Source organism: Lampris incognitus, chromosome 2 (genome assembly GCF_029633865.1).
Source record: "Lampris incognitus isolate fLamInc1 chromosome 2, fLamInc1.hap2, whole genome shotgun sequence".
NCBI lineage: Eukaryota > Metazoa > Chordata > Actinopteri > Lampriformes > Lampridae > Lampris > Lampris incognitus.
In genome coordinates this window covers 136,208,075-136,229,064 of record NC_079212.1, presented here as the reverse complement: position 1 = coordinate 136,229,064, position 20,990 = coordinate 136,208,075, and the positions used below count along the sequence as shown (strand labels likewise).

At 45.7% G+C, this 20,990-nt stretch overlaps 1 protein-coding gene across 1 annotated transcript; it reads left to right on the top strand.

Annotated features, from left to right (window-relative positions):
* Positions 1–10,474: 10,474 nt before the first annotated feature.
* On the top strand, positions 10,475–14,090 carry cep15 (centrosomal protein 15). Its single transcript, XM_056275268.1, has 4 exons — positions 10,475–10,670; positions 12,388–12,511; positions 13,197–13,265; positions 13,658–14,090. Exons 1-4 carry the CDS (start codon positions 10,621–10,623, stop codon positions 13,832–13,834), a joined length of 420 nt encoding a protein of 139 aa, XP_056131243.1. The 5' UTR covers positions 10,475–10,620; the 3' UTR covers positions 13,835–14,090.
* The last annotated feature ends 6,900 nt before the right edge of the window (positions 14,091–20,990 follow it).

Sequence of the window (20,990 nt, the reverse complement as noted above, 5' to 3'; positions counted from 1 at the left end):
ACATTTCCTTCAATTTCAGAGACTTGTTCCAGTGACTCAAATTCAATCACAAATTCCTTGCAAAGCACCGTGTGCCTTGCAAGGAATTTGTGAATACCAGAAATAAATCTGGTATTTAAAATAAACAGATAAGCACCCACAGCATCTCCACATCCAGCCACCCACACTTGGTAAGCATGGTGCGTCTGTGTTCTCGCAATAAACCTTGGACAAGTCGATGAAAAGTTTCTTCACAAATCTCCGAACTACAACAAGACGTTATTGACGAGGCGTTTTTTTGTTGTTATTGTTGTTAAAAGGTGTCACATTGACAAAGTTATTTGTCTATTGCCATTTCGTGAGCCTGCTTCACTTCCTCAGCCCAGAATAAATGATGCTGCCCCGGGTGTTAAAGGTGCAGTCCGCAATTGCTGCACACAGTCTGTGCAACAGTAACAACGGTAAAGGTGGGACCGTTATGGGCCGACGTGATAAACATCACTCGCTTTATTGCTCACGAATGAGAAAACCAGCCAGGGAGCGCCACGTCGCTTTCAGTTCCTCTTGAGGTTTTCAGTTTGTTTCCATTTCTCAGACAAACTCACGATGTTGACCCGCTGGTAAGATATGCCATGTTTCTTGTTGCCAGCTGAGCACTCATGGAGATGCATGCCATTATGGATTGGACCTTTTTTTTGGGGGGGGTCCCTTTTTTCCCCCAATTGTATATCCGGCCAATTACCCCACTCTTCCGAGCCGTTCTAGCCCCTGCTCCGCCCCCTCTGCTGATCCGGGGAGGACTGCAGACTACCACATGCCTCCTCCGATACATGTGGTCACCAGCCGCTTCTTTTCACCTGACAGTGAGGAGTTTCGCCAGGGGGACGTAGCGCGTGGGAGGATCTCACTATTCCCCCCAGTCCCCCCCCGAACACCCGCCCCAACCGGCCAGAGGAGGCGCTAGTGCAGGGACCAGGACACATACCCACATCCAGCTTCCCACCTGCAGACACGGCCAGTGGGGACGAACGACCAAGCCGGAGGTAACCCGGGGATTCGAACCGGCGATCCCTGTGTTGATAGGCAATGGAATAGTCCGCTACGCCACCTGGACACCCCTATGGATTGTACCTTAAAGAAAGTATAAACCTATGAGTTATAAATCCTTGTTGGGCTAATGGGCTACATACAGTATTCAAGTTAGTGAGGTTTTTCATGCTAGCAACTGACTCTGAGTTGCCATACAACGAATAGAGACATTTTAGTAAATGGAGCTCAAACAAAGCCATTTATTGAACAAGATTTTAATTATCTTGGAAAATCAATTATATGGATTAAACAAGTAGCTCACGTGTACGCTGAATGTCCCTTTTAAACAACGCAAAAGACAGTACTATCCAACAGTAAACAAATATTAACACCATAGGATGCAGCCTGATCTATATGGGTAACACTGACATGGCCATCACTTTCTCCAAGATCCCCTTCTTCCACTTCTGGGAGGTCAGCATCAGCTTTGATTGAATCACTGTGACGCAAAGCTGCTACGGCCACAACAGCACAACACTGAGTGGATTTTAAAGGAATATTCTGTGTTTGTTTTTTTTAACTCGAGCCCTACTCTCCTGTTGTTAAGACTCAAACCAAGCAATGGGTAGCAGAATGTCTTAAACTGACCAAGTATGGAGCATGCTCATGTCAGCCAACTGCTGCACACCAAGCTGCAACGTAATCCTTTGGGGCAATAGTGCTTGCCAAATAACCTCTGCTAAAATAGCTGTTTTTTGGCACCAACAGGCTCGGAAAATCTTGAGAGGAATCTTAAGAGCCTTATCCCCAGTGTCAATCATGAAATTGCATACATAGCTATCAATCCATTTCTAACCAAGAAGTTGCACTCCGTAACCGTACGAGGAGTGAGATGTTGCAGGAAGATAACAGTGGAAGCGCGAGAGAGTTGGCGAGAAGAGCACAAAAGGTCCATCACTGTGCTGACTGACTGCACTGAGATTGTGTTTTCATCATGGAAGTTGTTTTCAGACACTTCTGAGAATGTTATGAGCATGTTGGTGCCAAAAAAGGGCTGTTTAAGTAGATGCTATTTGTAGCTTTGTGTGCAGCAGTCAGCTGATGCTGGCTTATCAATACAGAGTCAATATATGATTCTGAAAACCACCACTTGTTTGGACTCCAAACAATAGACAAATGGGGCTTAGGAAAGAAAAAAAAACAGACTTTTCCTCTAAACGCAGACTATCGTCAGACTTGCCAATGCAGTGAAAACATTGCTGCCAAACTGAGATGTTCCTCTCCATACTGCACCTGAGTGTGGGCCGCATTTCTCTGCATGTGTAGCTGGCTGCTTTACCAGCACTGAGAGACAAGGAGAGAGAGGATGGCCAGTATCCGCCATCACCAAATCCTCCATTCTCATCCAAATGGCTGAGTTGGCCAAGACAATAGAATCATGTGTTCTACATGACTATCTTGCCACCGTGTTAGTGATGACCCCCCCCCCCCCCCCCGATTACGGATTACCTGGACACTGATGGCAGACGAGTCTTTCCAACAGATGTTTAATGTTCCTCTACTGAGGCACTGGCCACAAGACTCGGTGCCATCAATCGACTTAATGACCTTCGAGATGTTGGCTGCTTTGTAAAGAGCTGAGGAGGTTTCCTGCATCTTCTCTAATGTGCAGGGGAATGTGATGTTAACCCATCAAAATACTCCTTAGGGCGTCCGGGTGGCATAGCATTCTATTCCATTGCCTACGAACTTGGGGATCGTCGGTTCGAATCCCCGTGTTACCTCCAGCTTGGTCGGGAGTCCCTGCAGACACAATTGGCCGTGTCTGCGGGTGGGAAGCTGGATATGGGTATGTGTCCTGGTCACTGCACTAGCGCCTCATCTGGTCGGTCGGGGGGGAAGAGGGAACTGGGGGGAATAGCATGCTACGTCCCCCTGGTGAAACTCCTCACTGTCGGGTGAAAAGACTCCACATGTATCGGAGGAAGCATGTGGTAGTCTGCAGCCCTCCCCGGATCGGCAGAGGGGGTAGAGCAGTGACCAGGATGGCTCGGAAGATTGGGGTGATTGGCCGGGTACAATTGGGGTGAAAAAAGGGGGGGTGATGGGAATACTCCTTGATTTCTATGCCCAACACCAAAAATGCCATATCAAAAACTAAGAGGGCTGTTCTTCTTGAACACTTTTATAATAAATGCATAATCATGGTCTCCCCAAGCAAGGTAACCCTTTGTAATTTGTTCCTATCTTGAAGTGTCAGATGATCTAACCTAAAATGGGGTTGCAGAAACTCAAAACACACTGTAAATTGAATTTTATCTCTGCCTAAAGCAGACATCATTATTTGAGTGAAAATAACTTTCTTTGGCTTTGTCTCTCGAGTCCATGACAATGGAGCTACTGCCGCAACACAAATTAGCATTTTACATTGTTTTTACCATGGATATGCATGGGCAGGTCGCCAAATGACTATTTAGAGTCTGCAAAAAGCCACTTTGTGCCAAATGACGGCACAAAACGCTCCTTTTGGAGTGTGCGAGACAACATATTTTAGCATGGTCCCATAGAGGAAATAATTGGTGCTCTTTGAGCTGCAACCAGATGCAAGAGCAGTTATGTAATTAATTACGTTTATACAGGAGAACGTGTATTTTCTATGAAGACGGTCCCACCTACTCCACCTATATCGGGTAAGTTGGGGTAGAAAAATGGATTCAACAATAAAGCTTATAGATACTTTACTTTTAAAAGACTACGAAGGGGGTGTCCGGGTAGCATAGCAGTCTATTCCGTTGCCTACCAACACGGGGATCACTGGTTTGAATCCCTGTGTTCCCTCCGGCTTGGTCGGGCATCCCTACAGACACAATTGGCTGTGTCTGCGGGTGGGAAGCCGGATGTGGGTATGTGTCCTGGTCACTGCAGTAGTGCCTCCTCTGGTTGGTCGGAGCACCTGTTCGGGGGGGTGCGGGGGGCTGGGGGGAATAGCGTGATGCTCCCATGCGCTACGTCCCCCTGGTGAAACTCCTCACTGTCAGGTGAGAAGAAGCAGCTGGTGACTCCACATGTATCGGAGGCGGCATGTGGTAGTCTAAAGCCCTACCCAGATCAGCAGAGGGGGTGGAGCAGTAATTGGCCAGATAGAATTGGGGAGAGAAAAAAAAGGGGGGGGGACTATGAAACTTCTATCAATCTGTCCATCTATCGAGTTAGTCAGAGACCCCGTGTCCACACTAATCCAGAGAAATTGGAAATCTTGTCATGGCAATCTACTGTACATCCATCTTCTGGAAGCTCCTGCGTTTGTTTTGAAGAGAAGAGCGGGAGAGGTAGTGGTTAGGACAAACCGATATTTGTCAGATACACAGCAATGAGGCAACATCTCTCTAGTTGTGGGTATGTATCTCATCTGTATGCCATTAATAATTTTGTCAGATTTTGGTTCGAATCCGACCCACAGACAGGAGTTTGTAATCATTGTCAAGTCAATTCAATTTTATTTGTATAGCCCGTTATCACAAATTACAAATTTGCCTCAGGCGGCTTTAGAGCAACACGTGTGCCTGTACTTTCAGACTGGATGGCTTCTCTATGGAGATGCCAAAACAGTCCATGATAATAGCAGCAAAACCATGTTGCTTTTAGAGCCTCCACAAACTGGTGTGGCATTACTGGTATGCAAACTATCTCTGTCCGGCCAGTGCACTAAACAGACATGGTGTCATTAAAAGTGGCATGAATAGCTGTTTGGTGCACATTGAAAAGATGTGCAAAGTAATTACAAGACTGAGAGTGGGCCATTGCAGATCAAACAAAGCATTAAAAAAGTAGCAAATTATCTCATAAAAGTAGCTCATAATAAAGTGGGACAAGCAATGTGGGAGAAACAGGGTAGTTAGGTTTTAAGTCTGATCGACACCCCGAAGCAGAAGGTGGCAGTAATGCACCAAAACACTAGATGCGAATGGTTGATAGAAGACGAAGAAGAGGAAGAAACCGACGAAGAAGAACAAAAGTACCTCAGCCTAAAAGAAAGACACGCCACTCTAAAAATGGACACCAAGGATGCCGAAACGAAGCGTAAAACAAGTAGGGATCAATGGGAAAATGTTGCACAATCACAAACCATCGCAATTTAGGAGAATTATGTTTCTATATTTGCTTATTTCTATGAAGACTGTGTCCATACTAGATAGAAATTTATGAAATGCAACTGACACTTTTTCCATGACCTACAACTTTAGAAAATTGATTATTGTACGGATGACGTCATCACGTCGCACACGTTGGTTTTGATGGTTTTGACTGTCCGACCAACGTACAGTGACGGCTGGTGGTGATATTGGGTGGGTGGGCTAACAAACATAGTACACCCATCTATAGTTCACACTGCAGCAACAGCAACACAACGTGCGAGATGCCAAGTTAGAGCAACGACACTATATACCTCGTTATAGCAAGTGCTCTACAACAAATATAAGTATAAGAGAAGTATAAGAATGGCTTGATGCCAAAAAACTCACATGCGCGCGCGCGCGCACACACACACACACCATTTGACTATTTTCTCTGTACACATTAGCACAAGCCATTTTTAACAAGAACAACGTGTGCAGGAATGATGGGACGATGCGCTGCTACACGATAGAACCGAATGCAGAACCATGCAGCCTACAACGTCAGAAAAGGGCCCGCCTAAGGATGCGCAACACAACGTGCCCCAACTGACACGACTGCCAGTAAACACTGCAACTGTTTTTATCACAACTGTTTTGCAACACACTGTGTCAAACGTGTCCCGAGTAAAACCATTTGGTAAGCGCAGCACAAATAACGGTCATTGTAGAAGAGAGACGAGCAATGTGTAGACAGGAAAGCTAAACGGGTCTGGTGGTCTTTTAAGAGGTCTATGGGCCTGGGCCTACCTTATCTGGAGAGAAGCTCACATCGACGACCTTTCTGGGATGTAAACAGGTTCATCACCACGTCACTGACGTCCCGCTCAGCAGACAGCACAGCCAGGGCGTTCAGCCTATCCTGGCCCACAGTACTCCGGAGGACTGATTTGATCCTCTCAAGTGTACTGAAACACCTCTGACTCTGCAGATGTCATGGCGGTTGTGATGGCTGTTTGTGTTCATTTCAGTGTTTCAGTAAAAGTGCTGTGAAGGTTGTTCTCAGGTTGGTCCCTGAGCACAATCACACACTGCCTTACACCTGCCACACCGGCTGTCCCGGGTTGCACAGCCACAAACGGTGCCTGCCATACTTCATCAGCCAGTTTTTGTCCATAAACAGCCAACAATACAATCAAGCAACTCATTCTGGCTCGTCTTAGACGTGTACTTGGCAACCTGTGTGTTCGACAGGTTATGGGCTAACTGCCTATCCACCAAAGAGCACAGGTCAACAGGTCCAGAAACACGCCCCGCTGGAGTGAAGTCGGGGATTCCTCGGACCCCCGCGGGGCTAGCTCACGTGCCCCGCGTGATAACGAATGCCTGTTCTTCTTCACCAGCTCGTTGGGTCTCTGTACAGAAAGGCGGTGGCCCTCATCAGGTTGACAGGCGATGTTCACTTTACCCAGCGTCGACAGCTTTACGCTATTTCCAGTGTGATTTGTGCTGCAGTCATGTGTCCTCATTCTGTCAGCTTAGTGTTTCAAATCCACAACTCCTCGTCGGGTCCAAGCCGCGAGGACTCCTCCCAAAAGCAGGCACGTGAACAGAGACGTGAATCGGCGGCTACACTCGCCGTTAGCCAGGCCTTCCGCTGAAACCAAGTAACACACAACCTACGATTTTGTCGTTTGTCCTTTTGTGTTATTTGAACATCGTTTGGACGACGTGTCCCCAGTCTCTTCACTTCCAACCTTTCCTCCAAGGACACTGAAGAAAATGGATGAGAAAGTAAATAATCCACCTCGTTCGTGCTAACTGGCCTGCGGCCGCCATTGCCACAGCGGCTCACAGCGGTCAAGTCAGCGGCCTGCGGGCTGCCTGAGTTTAGACCTACTGAGCAGCAACCCGAGGGGGCGGGGCCAACACGCCTGTCACGTACCGCCAAGACGAACGGAAGCTGACGCAATGGTGTGTGGGCTGTAAAAAAGTAGCCCATTTAGATGGGTTTAGTGTTTTTCTTGTGACTGTTTAGCGCTGTTGCAGCTCTTAGGTTCCAGCAAAATTTTAAATTATCTGTTCTAACGGGGTTTTTTTAGCAATAATTTTCTCATCTTTATTGTAAAAGATAGGGAGGGCTTAGCCCTGTTAGCCCATTTATACCAGCCGGCCTATATATATACACTACCGTTCAAAAGTTTGGGGTCACCCAAACAATTTTGTGTTTTCCATGAAAAGTCACACTTATTCACCACCATATGTTGTGAAATGAATAGAAAATAGAGTCAAGACATTGACAAGGTTAGAAATAATGATTTGTATTTGAAATAAGATTTTTTTTACATCAAACTTTGCTTTCGTCAAAGAATCCTCCATTTGCAGCAATTACAGCATTGCAGACCTTTGGCATTCTAGCTGTTAATTTGTTGAGGTAATCTGGAGAATATGCACCCCACGCTTCCAGAAGCAGCTCCCACAAGTTGGATTGGTTGGATGGGCACTTCTTGCGTACCATACGGTCAAGCTGCTCCCACAACAGCTCAATGGGGTTCAGATCTGGTGACTGCGCTGGCCACTCCATTACCGATAGAATACCAGCTGACTGCTTCTGCTCTAAATAGTTCTTGCACAATTTGGAGGTGTGTTTAGGGTCATTGTCCTGTTGTAGGTTGAAATTGGCTCCAATCAAGCGCTGTCCACTGGGTATGGCATGGTGTTGCAAAATGGAGTGATAGCCTTCCTTATTCAGAATCCCTTTTACCCTGTACAAATCTCCCACCTTACCAGCACCAAAGCAACCCCAGACCATCACATTACCTCCACCATGCTTAACAGATGGCGTCAGGCATTCTTCCAGCATCTTTTCATTTGTTCTGCGTCTCACAAACGTTCTTCTTTGTGATCCAAACACCTCAAACTTGGATTCATCCGTCCACAACACTTTTTTCCAGTCTTCCTCTGTCCAATGTCTGTGTTCTTTTGCCCATCTTAATCTTTTTCTTTTATTGGTCAGTCTCAGATATGGCTTTTTCTTTGCCACTCTGCCCTGAAGCCCAGAATCCCGCAGCCGCCTCTTCACTGTAGATGTTGACACTGGTGTTTTGCGGGTACTATTTAATGAAGATGCCAGTTGGGGACCTGTGAGGCGTCTGTTTCTCAAACTAGAGACTCTAATGTACTTATCTTCTTGCTCAGTTGTGCAACGCGGCCTCCCACTTCTTTTTCTACTCTGGTTAGAGCCTGTTTGTGCTGTCCTCTGAAGGGAGTAGGAAATCTTCAATTTCTTAGCAATTTCTCGCATGGAATAGCCTTCATTTCTAAGAACAAGAATAGACTGTCGAGTTTCAGATGAAAGTTCTCTTTTTCTGGCCATTTTGAGCGTTTAATTGACCCCACAAATGTGATGCTCCAGAAACTCAATCTGCTCAAAGGAAGGTCAGTTTTGTAGCTTCTGTAACGAGCTAAACTGTTTTCAGATGTGTGAACATGATTGCACAAGGGTTTTCTAATCATCAATTAGCCTTCTGAGCCAATGAGCAAACACATTGTACCATTAGAACACTGGCGTGATAGTTGCTTGAAATGGGCCTCTATACACCTATGTAGATATTGCACCAAAAACCAGACATTTGCAGCTAGAATAGTCATTTACCACATTAGCAATGTATAGAGTGTATTTCTTTAAAGTTAAGACTAGTTTAAAGTTATCTTCATTGAAAAGTACAGTGCTTTTCCTTCAAAAATATGGACATTTCAATGTGACCCCAAACTTTTGAACGGTAGTGTATATATATAGATAGATAGATAGATAGATAGATAGATAGATAGATAGATAGATAGATAGATAGATAGATAGATAGATAGATAGATAGATAGATAGATTTTTTTGCCTTATTGATTAATGGAATGTAGTCGCTGACACCTGGAGGTAAAGCAAAAACAAACAAAAAAACAACAAAAAAGTCAAAAAATAAATAAACAATTTGTTTGAAACTAACTAACTACTACTACTACTAGTACTAGTAGTACTTTCGGCTGCTCCCGTTAGGGGTCGCCACAGCGGATCATCCGTTTCCATTTCTTCCTGTCCTCTGCATCTTCCTCTGTCACACCAGCCACCTGCATGTCCTCCCTCACCACATCCATAAACCTCCTCTATTGGCCTTCCTCTTTTCCTCTTCCCTGGCAGCTCCATATTCGGCATCCTTCTCCCAATACACCCAATTATCTGCAACTAACACAAACAACTAAATTTGTCAAAAAGCTGTGAGGTGTGACAGTCAGTATTGGCGTGTAAGCATGAATGATAGAATAGTGAGTAGAATAGTGAGTGGAGTGTTGTATGGTAAAAAGATAAACAAAGGAGGATGGGGAGCATGGAGCGTTGGGAGCAGAGTTTCCCCCTTTCTCCGTCATGGAACAAACAAGTGGGGTACTGGGAACACCGGGCCCAGATGTTCCCAATCCGACCACACCTACTGGGCATCTGCAACACAAAACACAAGGACGAAGGCAGGCAGCCAGCCCAACAGCCAAAAGAGGCGGGTCCGCAACAATGGAGTCAGAAGATGTGGGAGATATGGGAAGGACAACTGCAATGTTTTGGATTGTAAAGTTGAGAAAGCGCAAGCAAAGTGCCTGCATTGGAAGGGAAATCATGATACGGGGTCACCACAGTGTCCAAAAAGAATTAAGGAAGAGAAGGTGAATAAGATGAGAGCAGAAAAGGGATTCTAGTTTGCTGAAGCTGCTAAAAGAATGGAGAGAAACAACGAGAATGACGTGAGACAAGAACCTAAGCAGTACAAGTCAGTCAGGAAGCATGCTGAGTTTTGCCTGCTGGAGTAGGAAAAAAATCTGAGAAAATTGAGATATATGTCGATGCAGCAAGGACATTTCTAGGTGTTGTGTGAGTTTTTGCAGAAGGTGTGCAGCAGCTGCCGAGAGAGGCTTTTATTCCCTCTCAGAAACCTGTGAAATAATTAGTTTATTTGAGAAGCCATGAGTTTTTTCTTCTTTTTTCTGGACATTTTGATTCACTCCCAATTCCAGTTGGTGGCGGTAATACATCAAATTATTGTCTGCCAACCGCCAATAAACTCAAAAGAGGAGCAAAAAAGACGAAGAAGAAGCAGAAGCAGAAGAAGAAGAAGAAGAAGAAGACGAAGAAGAAGAAGAAGAAGAAGAAGAAGAAGAAGAAGAAGAAGAAGAAGAAGAAGAAGAAGAAGGGGAAGATGATGATGTGCGTAGCTTCTTCCGGAACCTAAATAACAAAAGAGAATTCAGCGTCTCTAGGTCACATAATGTACGTTTTTAGCCACGTAGCCCAGTCTCGGCGCTATCTCGCCCATTCATTTTAGATGCAGTGTACACTTAGTATTGGTAGAGGGCGCTGTAACAATGTCGGAGACAGCAGCGAGTGGTGACTCTTATTCGTGTAAACCATCTTTTGACTCGTAGAACGGCGGCGGATTAAAGACGTCTCCGTCTCAGGATGTCCACAGTTACCAAGGAAGTTGAGCTTACCAAGAAACACAAAGAAATGTGAGTTCATCGCCCTACATGAGGATTCTGTCTAGCGGTGCATGGTTTTAAGTAGCATTAATTAAGGGGCTGGGGTCACTGGGTTAACCCCGTTAACCTGGGTTCCCTCGTCGGAATAACAAGTCACCGCATGCCGGATACCCACCTACAGCCTTGCGTGGGTGTCGTTTTTGGTGGTTTTCTTTCGCTGTAGTTCATCTGTGGTTGGATTCGACTGAGCTGACATTAAGATGAGTCTCTTCTGTACCCGTTAAGAGCAAATCCCTGACTAGCGATAAGCCCGCTGCTTTGGGTCGAAGTTTGTTTACCTTCACGTTGTTGCTCTGTGGAAAAAACGCACGTCATGTCAGCGCACGGCGTAAACACACCCACTCTGAACCGCCATTGGTTCTCCGCTGGGGAGTCATATGTAAATGCTGGCTATATTGTGTGCTCCACCAGTTTTGTTTTATATATGTGTGTGTGTGTGTGTGTGTGTGTGTGTGTGTGTGTGTGTGTGTGTGTGTGTGTGTGTGTGTATGTATGTATGTATGTATATGTATATATGTATATGTATACTCTTAAAATTATCAGTTAGGCTACATTTTGGATGTAACAGGTTGTTTCATCTTTCAAACATGATGCTTGTTTCATCGCTTAAAATAATCTCTGAGGCACATTCATCAATAATACTAAATTACATTATTTTTCAGACTTCATTAAATAAGATGATAGTCATATATTACCATGTGTACGTTCACTGTGTAGCCTACTAATTTTGCAATTTCTAATGTTGTGTAGCTCTAGTTCAAGTTCAAGTACTTTATTGGTCACATGCACAGAAATACAAAGTAAAACATGCAGTGAAATGAAGAGGGGTACTCCGTCTGTCATTGTGTGAAAAGACATAGCCCCAGATAAAAGACAAAAGATCAGTGCAGTGACTATACATGTAGGGGACTTTGTAAGAAAAAGCCTGACATGTGGATTTCATTTCATTTTTATTTTTTTTGGAAATGTATATTTGCAGATATAAAACATCCAGTGTGGTGAAACTTCACTGGATTGTTGCCACTAACAATACCTGTGATTTCTGTTGGAGAGACATTGACGGTAGCCTTCTCTTTCTTTGGCAAATGAGAGGTACAGCTTATCATAAGAGGATCACCAGAAGTCATCCTCACCTGTTATGTGTGCTTTTGCCAACAAGAGACAGACCTAGTAGTTAGCGTTGTTGCCTCACAGCAAGAAGGTCCTGGGTTCGAACTGGAGTTGTCCAACCTTGGGGGTCATCCCAGGTTGTCCTGTGTGTGGAGTTTGCATGTTCTCCCCGTGTCTGTGGTGGGTTTTCTCCGGGTGCTCCGGTTTCCCCCACCATCAAAAGAAACATGCATGTTAGGGTTAATACTGCTGTCTGTGCCCCTGAGCAAGGCAATGGGAAACGAACTGGAGTTGGTCCCCAGGCGTAGCATGAAGGTGACAGCCCACTGCTGCTAGCTACACAGATCACAGCTAGCATGGGTTAATTTGCAGTAAATGAATTTCCCTAAAGGGATTAATAAAGGAAACTTTATTTAATTTAATTAATATGTATCTCACCGCTTCCGGGGATGATGTTTGGTGATCAGGACTGCAGTGCATCCTGGTTGCATTTGCATCCATGTTTTGTTTGTGTTCACAAGCTGGTCATCCATGACACAGATTGAGCCAGATGTCCAATGTGTCCCTCTAACATTAGCTTAGAAAAGAGAGAAGTGCTCCTTGGGCAGATGGAGAAACAAATGGACCTGGAGAAGAGCAGGAGGAAGCAGCAGTTGATGGAGTTCCAAGCAGCCCAGAGGAGGAACGCCCAACTGCTGAGGGTAATTTATGCTTTTGACTGACTGTTCTTACAAGTTATGCAGTTTCAGGTTACTCCATCCTTCCAGATTCTTCAGTCATCCCCGGCCACTGAAACGGGTTTAAAACCTTTCAAGAGTCTTGACACTGGAATCAGAATATTACATTTTCACATGTTGTCTGGCTTATGTTGAAATAGAGCTGGGCAATAATTCAATATTATCGTTCATCGTCTTTCAACGGTATTGTATGGGGATGAAATTCCAGTATTTGTCTTTTTACTAAAAATTTTCACAAAATTAAGTCTGGAATATTTGTGGTATGCTTTATTTGAAAAATAGATTTGGTTCGACATTATAGTTTACATTATCCAACATTTCATGTATCTACTCATACAAGTTGTATGTTTAGTTTCAGATTTCTTCATTTTGAATCAGTTGTGATGTAGTTAATATAATAGTTAACTATTTAACTTACAGTCAAAATTTATCATTTTCATTTGGTCTGTCAATAATATATCAGGGATAGCCATCAGAAGTAAATGTGAGATTAGTTTTTGCTGTCAACATTATTTGAATTGTAGCTAAATTTGACTCTAGAAAAGTCATTTAAAGAGAAACCATGTACACTCAAGAGGAATGTAGGTGTCTTTTACTACACTTCCATGTAAGATGACGTGTAGATGACACAGTCTGTGATGTGCCGTAGGATCTGCAGAAGGCAGAGGAGAGCCTCAGAAAGGGACGGCTGCCTCGCCCAGATATCCAGGTGCTGGAGGTAAAACACAACGTTGTCTTCTATCGAATTCATTAAAACTTCCATCACAGGTTCACATACCACTTCATTTTTTGTTGCAAACCTTCCCACTTGTTAAAGCTAATCAGTATACCTTGTTATGTAAATGAGCAGTATTATCCAAGTGTTTAAAGGAGAATACCGATGTTGTTTTTTGTCCATCTTGTGTATTCCATCAAGTAATTTAAAGGAATATTCATGCAGTCCCACTTCGCGCCTCTAGGCTACAATGAGTTTAAGTGCCCCTCATACTTAGCCACCACATTTCAAGGAGCTGCTCTTCAGCACGCTGCCTTGGTTTACATTGAACTCTATGATGAACTTGGATTTTGTGGTCCAGTGAGTATCGCTGTATTGTTTTGGTTTTCTTATAGACAAGATACTGGGCATCGGTGGAAGAGCACATCCCGGAATGGGAGGACTTCCTCTTGGGTAGGGGTCCCCACCCTACAGATGTCCCAGTCCAACCTCACAGAAAACCCATGCAGAGATCCAGCACTGCCCGAGACCAGAGCCTGCCTCCTCGTCCAAAGCCCAGGCTTGCTAAGTAGCTGACTGGCTGGTGGGCAATGTACTGGTGTCTTCATGATGCAGCTCCTTGGTGTTGACTCGTACCTAGATTGAAAGGATCCCGCTTTTGTGGTCATTTGCTGCAGAGGATCAGAGCGTTGGTAGTTTCAGGTGTGTCAAGAGTAAGTGTTGGACTTCAGGTGCTTGAGAATTGCCAGTTACATTTGCCTGATAGGTCTAAATTGACCAACTTCGATAGTGACGAAAACCCAAAAATTCTCTTACACACACACACACACACACACACACCTGTATAAGAGAATTTTTGGGTTTTCATCAGTATCAAAGTTAGTCGAAGTTGGTCAGGCTGTCTCACACACACAAACACACACACACACACACACACACACACACACACACACACACACACGTGAGTGAGTGACAGCCTGCTACATGAAGTATGTATGGGGTTAATGCATACTGTGTATGCTCACACCTACATGTATGTGTTTGTGTTGTATATTTTAGGCCACAAGAGGGAGCTCATGTTATAGAGGAAGGGGATAAAAGTTGAAAGGGAACAGGGCTGTATTTTTGTCAGCGGCCTCAACTTTGTTATTTGTATTTAATTACAGCAAAAATATTTATGGGTAATATACTGTAAACTTTTGATGTTGCACATACAATCCGGAAGCATTTTGTATCATTGTGTGTCATTTTTTATAAAAAATGCTGTTTTGACAACATCAATAAAAGCAGAGCTCTGACTCAATGATCCATATGAAGTTCAACATTTCAGGTTAATTGACTGTTGAATAATGAACATTCTCCAGCTGACATTCCTCTCTATGGCGTAACCTTTGTGCGATTTGCATAATCTTGTTTATTTCCACATCTCTTACTGATTTCTCGTTAACTCGTTTCATTTTTGCTCATTTCAAACACCTGTTAACTCATCACCGTGCTCCCATTTGGGCCCAGTCAAGCTGTATGTTTAATGTATTAGGGAGGTTAAAATTATTAACCCGGCCCTATTTCTCAGAAATATCCGAAAGGATTTTGTAATCAGTTAAGAGCCCTCTCTTTACCCCGGCTACGACAAAGTTGTCCCTTCTCTATTTCACAAAAGAGCACCGAAAGGGGCTCCGTGTCTCATCTTTGTCGCACAAAAGGCTGCCACAACGAGCATTATGTTCACTAAAATTGCCATCTATTGTTCCTCTTTCCCCCAAGAATAGCCTGAGGTCAGCCAGTTGCCATATGCTCATAATGCGCCTTAGAAACGAGGGTCCAATGACCCATTCACATCTGCAGGTCCTTTATGTCTTTTCAGACTAAAACACTGCAAAGGAAGCGGGGTGTGGAGGGGAGCTTGATATAATTGGAGTATTTTTTGTTGGAGACTTGGTAAAAATGTACTTGAACCGCACATGAGGATTATAAAGCGCGTTACATAGGAGTGTATTTAAAGGTGTGAGTGCACTCAATCTTTTTTTTATCATAATCTTAAGTCTCTTTTCCCACCTCGATAAGATAAGCTGTTAAAATGGCAGTAAAAAAACAACATATTTTCATGTTTTAATGTGTATTGCAATTTTTGCAATTGCAATACACATTAATAGCACAATAGTCTTGCAAAAGCAGTCATAATGGTTCAAAATGGTTTTTTTTTCTTATGCAATAAATTTGACGGACTTTACTTCTTAGGTGGTTTCTCCAGGCCTCGGTTCTGTCCGGTGCTGTTTGCACATGTCCCTTATGATGCGTGACCACTTCCATTCAGTGAGGTTTCATAAGGTCACAGCAATCCCGAGGTTTTCCTTGGCTGCTATGGTCTGAACTTGGGCTCGGTTGTGGGTAGCGAAGACATGGGTGGTGGTGACAGTGCTGAGTAATGAGAGCTGCGTGGGGATGAAGCGCGGACCACATGTTCATGGCTGCAGACGTCTGGCCATTTTGTTTTGGCATGCCAAAACACTGTGAGTCCTTCCACCTGCTTTCTGACTGTCAGTGTGGACATTCCACCACCCCTCATCTTTTCCTGCCCCCTTAACCCCCCCCCCTTCCCCATCATCCCACTCTACACCCCTAGAGATGGCACCCCTGCTTTAGCCTAATTGTGGTGATCAAACCTGCGCTTGGCTGACGCGGAGTGGCGGGTTGACAAATGCAATCATCCGGATGGCCAAGGTTGAAGTGGCTGTGGTTGGCAGCTGCCCCGGCTCCTCAGCTGGGGCCCTGCTGCTGGCCCTGGGGTCAACTAGCCACCGGCCACCACTGGCTGCATAAGTAGTCTGAACCGAGAGGGTTTTTTTTTCTTTTCGCTTTTTCCCGGAAAGGGAAGTGTAGTAGGGCGTGGGTGAGAGGACGGAGGTTAGGTGAGTGGTGAGTTAAAGAATTATCTAAAAGGGTTTTGAAGAGCACGATCTGGAGCCCTTCCAAATGACTAGCTCTGCATTAGGTATTTCAATGGCCCAGGCCCCGGGGTGGAGTGGCCACAGACACCGCTGTTAGCCCTGTCAGTCACAGCCCATGGTGGCACCAGACCTCGGTTAGCCTTGCCAGCCCCAGACAACAACAAGCCCTTAGACACCTGGCTCCTAACCCCAGCCTGCTTCACCCTTCTCCATTTCTGAAGGCGGGTGAATTCGGAGCCATGCAATTATGCAACGCGGTACGGCTATTGAGAGCCCACCGAGAGCCTCGACAGATAATTGGCTAAGCCCAAAGCCCAGTGAATGGTTAACTGCCGACTCCATTTGATTGGATAATGGGTAATTGCAAGCTGCATTTCAGTCCTTGGTATGCTCTGGGTGTAGCCTGTGCTGCGGCGCAAGACAAATTGCAGAGGAAAAAAAATGGTTGCATGTAGAGTTGCAAGCTATGTGTGTGCCATTCAAGCTATGTATGTAGAGTTGCAAGCTATGTATGTAGAGTTGCAAGCTATGTGTGCCATGCAAGCTATGTATGTAGAGTTGCAAGCTATGTATGCACCATGCAAGCTATGTATGTAGAGTTGCAAGCTATGTATGTAGAGTTGCAAGCTATGTGTATGCCATGCAAGCTATGTATGTAGAGTTGCAAGCTATGTATGCACCATGCAAGCTATGTATGTAGAGTTGCAAGCTATGTATGCACCATGCAAGCTATGTATGTAGAGTTGCAAGCTATGTATGTAGAGTTGCAAGCTATGTATGTAGAGTTGCAAGCTATTACTTCATTTCTAAAATGCAAGAGATGGCACAATAAATTATACATTTATACCTATCCTATTTCTAATACCGAACCTGTTGCATTTAAATGCACATTTGTCACCGCTGAATTGTTTAGTGTGCATTGCCGCAATACTCAGATTTTTTTATTTTATTTTTTTAAATAAGCCTGTGCACAGTGGTAAATCCTTTCACCGTGTCGCCTCTACTGAAGTGCCTTGGCTGCCAGCTCTTTGTCTCTGCCTTCATGGAGGCCTCGACTATTGTCATGTTGTCTCGAGTTAAATGCAATGCTTCACGTCATGCAGTAAAAGCAAGCACCACTGGCCTTAAGGGAGCCTTTCACCGCTGCACAAGCTCAAGTAACAGACCCCTCTGTAAACAGCCCAGCGCTTTTGCTCGTGTCTGTAATCATTTACCTGAACTCATGGGCCTTTTCTGCATCTTGCCATGTAAAAACCTGCAGACGGGCCGTTTCAGAGTAAGTGCCGAGGTGAACATCCTGCAGCCCTGCAGAGGCTTCACCTCATGCAAGCGAACTGCAGTGCAGTCGCTGTATTGATGAAGCTTCTGGAAATGTTTTTCTACCCTTACCCTGCAAATCAGACTGTACTGATACTGATCATGTGATAACATGGGAAATAACAGGGGTGTGTGTGTGTGTGTGTGTGTGTGTGTGTGTGTGTGTGTGTGTGTGTGTGTCTCTTATTGTATTTTGCAGGTTTTATTGATATTGATCATTTTCCAGCAAGAATCCATGCACAGCACCTGTAAAGACGTGTTTCACTTATATTGCTGTTCCTTATTAGGCGCCCATCAGAGTACCCCTCAGCACTGAAATTTCACTCAAACACACAAGTTGGTGTTGTCTTGAGGCAGTCCTCCCCAGCAATACTGCTGCAGGGCCCATTAAATGTTCCCGCTGCAGCGTGAATGCTCATCTGTGAGTGAAGCCGGCTTGCAGATGCTTGTAGGGGTTCATTCTAAGGGGTCTTTAAACTGCGCGGGTTTGCAGAGTGGTACATCATTAACGCTCTAACCTAAGGACAACACAAGTAGACATTTCCCAGCGGGGCCAAGTCGGGTCAAAAGGATTAGCAGTGCCACCGGACATCCCTAAATTAACTGATCCTGACCAACAATGAACCACGGCTCTAATAGAAAAGGGCTCAATGCAGCGAGGCTGCGATGGAGAAAATGACTCATTTGTTTGCAGCCAGAGTCCCAAATAAAGCTGCGATCGGCTTGTGCATTCAGTATTTCAGTCTGCCTTTGAATATTGATAAGCCGCAAGTATGTCCGTCTGATTGTGTTTCAACATTTCTGTGTTGTGTGTGTGTGTGTGTGTTGTGTTGTGTGTTCATCTTCTGAGTAACTGACCAAAACCCTGAGCAGCTCTGGTCAGCAGTATGCACGGGTGGACAGAGGCTGGGAAAGGAGCCATCAAACAAAATTGGGTCTCCCGTCTCGTCACCTCCCTCCTCTGGCCTCCTTCACCGTAGCAGAGCAGGTGAGGGAGATGTTTGCCCCCAGCTCTTCTGCCCCGAGCTGCAGATGGACAGACAGACAGTCTGCAAATGGAGGTCAGAAGGAGAAGACTGACAGCAGATCGGTTGATGAGAGACCCCCCCCCCCGCTAGTTGGTTCCCACCAGCACCAGCAGCCCTGCACCCACCTCCCAGCCACAAAGCACCTTCCCACAGTCGGCGTGCCCTTGACATGCCAAGGCACATCCCAGCGAAGACAGGTCTATGCCCACTTGTGTTGTGAAGACATTGTGAGGAGGCTCGGTGCGGAGGGAACCTGGGGTTGACTCTGGTCAAAGAGCCTAAATTGGGTTTTGCTGAATAGCGCGCCCATTTAATTTGAATCTCTATATATGCTCACTTCTTAAGGGGGCTTATTTCCGTGCGTCACGGTTGTGAATCCGCCGGTGACGGCGCTGCATAGCCCGCGGTGCTGCCTTCATACACGGCGGCGAGGCGACGGCATCACTAGGAAGGGGTCAGATGGGGGGAGGGGGGGGCGTCGTTACCTCAAGAGATTCAATTCTGCAGATTGCTACAAAATGTTTCGTTCATACGTAAAACGATGACATTTGAGATTTCGAAATTTCTCCAAAATCCAACCCCCCCCAACCCCACCACCCCCCCCCGGACTAATACGTCTTTTCAACTCCGTCTCTTTTGAGTGGAGAAGAGCCAGGGGAGAGCCACCGCTCATTAACCCCACGGTATATTTCCACAATACGTTGCGGGCAGGGCCATTGTGGCGTGGGCCAACACGCTGGGGTCCAGCACGCTGGTCCAGCAGCAGGCTGGTCCAGCACGCTGGGATCCAGCACGCTGGTCCAGCAGCAGGCCGGCTGGTCCAGGCCGGCTGGTCCAGGCCGGCTGCGCGCCGCTCCAGCAGCGAGAGAGATTGCTTTGGCGAAAGGATGGTGCGGGGACGCTTTAATTGGAATTTCATGTGGGCTAAACTGAGGGAAACTGATGTAGTTAACATTTGGTAGACTTAATTGGTCCTTTTCTTCCCCCCTCCTCGGCACTCAATAAAACGCTGAGCCTACCCTCTAATCTTCCATTTATAATCAATTGAATTGGCCACACAAAAGTCTGGCTCTCCTTTTCTTCCTGTCTCAGCCGAGCCCTTTGTGGCTGGTAAATGCTTCTCTCTCGAGTGATCCCGGTCTCGGAGATGGACTCGATTGTTGACAGTTGATTAATGCGCTCTTGTCCGCGTAATCTCCCCTCGCCGCGTCACGTGCGCGCGCGGTAATGAGCTCCGCTGTCAATTAACGTGTTTTTAGACGCGAAGCTGGTTGCTCAGATGTTGTGGTTTTTTTCTTGTTTTTTATATGAGAGAGGGAGGGAGGGAGGGAGAGAGAGGGAGAGAGGTAAGTGCAGAGAAAAGGGCAACCTCGCTGCCTTTAGGTTGTTTACTACCCCAACGTGGCTTTTTCATAGGCTTTGCAAAGGGACGCTCTCGACACACCAATATGTGTTGTAGCAATGGTGCAGACCCCCCCCTTCCTCCATCACACAAACATTGCCTTTTTTTTATTGCGATTCGTTCTTTGCTCGTCCATTCGTTACGATTCTGACCCCCCCCCCCCCTCAACACCGCCACCAACAACACCAACACCCCCTCCCAAAAACGTGGATGAATGCTATTCGGATTCAACGCAGAGTGACTTGTGCGTTTACACACGCAAACACACGCAGAGGGAGCCATGCGGAGAGTTTTACCCGCCGATGCTGTGATTTATCCAGGCTGATGTATGGGAATGTGGAGGTTTACAGCATCGGTGCCGCACGTGCCCATCCGGGAGGGGGAGGGGGGAGGGGGGTGTGTGGAAACTGGTCGAGGCCTATAGAGCAAAGCCTTGTGCACCCCTCTTACAGGTCTTATCAGAAAGTATGTTTTAATGCCACAACATAATTATTGGGGATTTCTTTGTGGATTTTGGTGTAGTTTTAACCTGATAATTATATATATATACACATACATACACATACACACATACATATATATATACACACACACATACATATATATACACACACACACATATATATATATACATATAAGTACGTCTGACTGGACTTGCCTGGTGACATGGTCCTCAAGGTAGACCCCTTGTGGAGATCGGCACATTTTGTAACCTGCCTGCGTTTGAATAGCGGAGTGATGAGAAAGGTGAGCGGGCCATTCATTTGGCAATATTAGTCCTCGAGGCCTCCCAGGGTCTGGCGCCACCGCTAATTCCTGATTGCGCCGTAATAAAAAGAGCGACATTTGGGAGCACGCGTCCCCCTCTCATCAGAATGTGTGTTAGCGCGCAAGGATAATATTGTTCCAGCATCCGTGCGAGGAATCCATCCCGGCCGATTAAAGCCGGCCAGATGAGGAGACGTGGCCCGAGTGGTCTATTATCTATTCTGATGAACACGACTTGATGCGCCCAGGCGCCCCCTCAGGGGCG

Coding starts and splice junctions, on each gene's coding strand:
- cep15 (XM_056275268.1), top strand. CDS start 10,621: ATGTCCACAGTTACCAAGGAAGTTGAGCTTACCAAGAAACACAAAGAA. Junction 10,671..12,387: donor ACCAAGAAACACAAAGAAAT/GTGAGTTCATCG, acceptor CTCTAACATTAG/CTTAGAAAAGAGAGAAGTGC. Junction 12,512..13,196: donor GGAACGCCCAACTGCTGAGG/GTAATTTATGCT, acceptor GATGTGCCGTAG/GATCTGCAGAAGGCAGAGGA.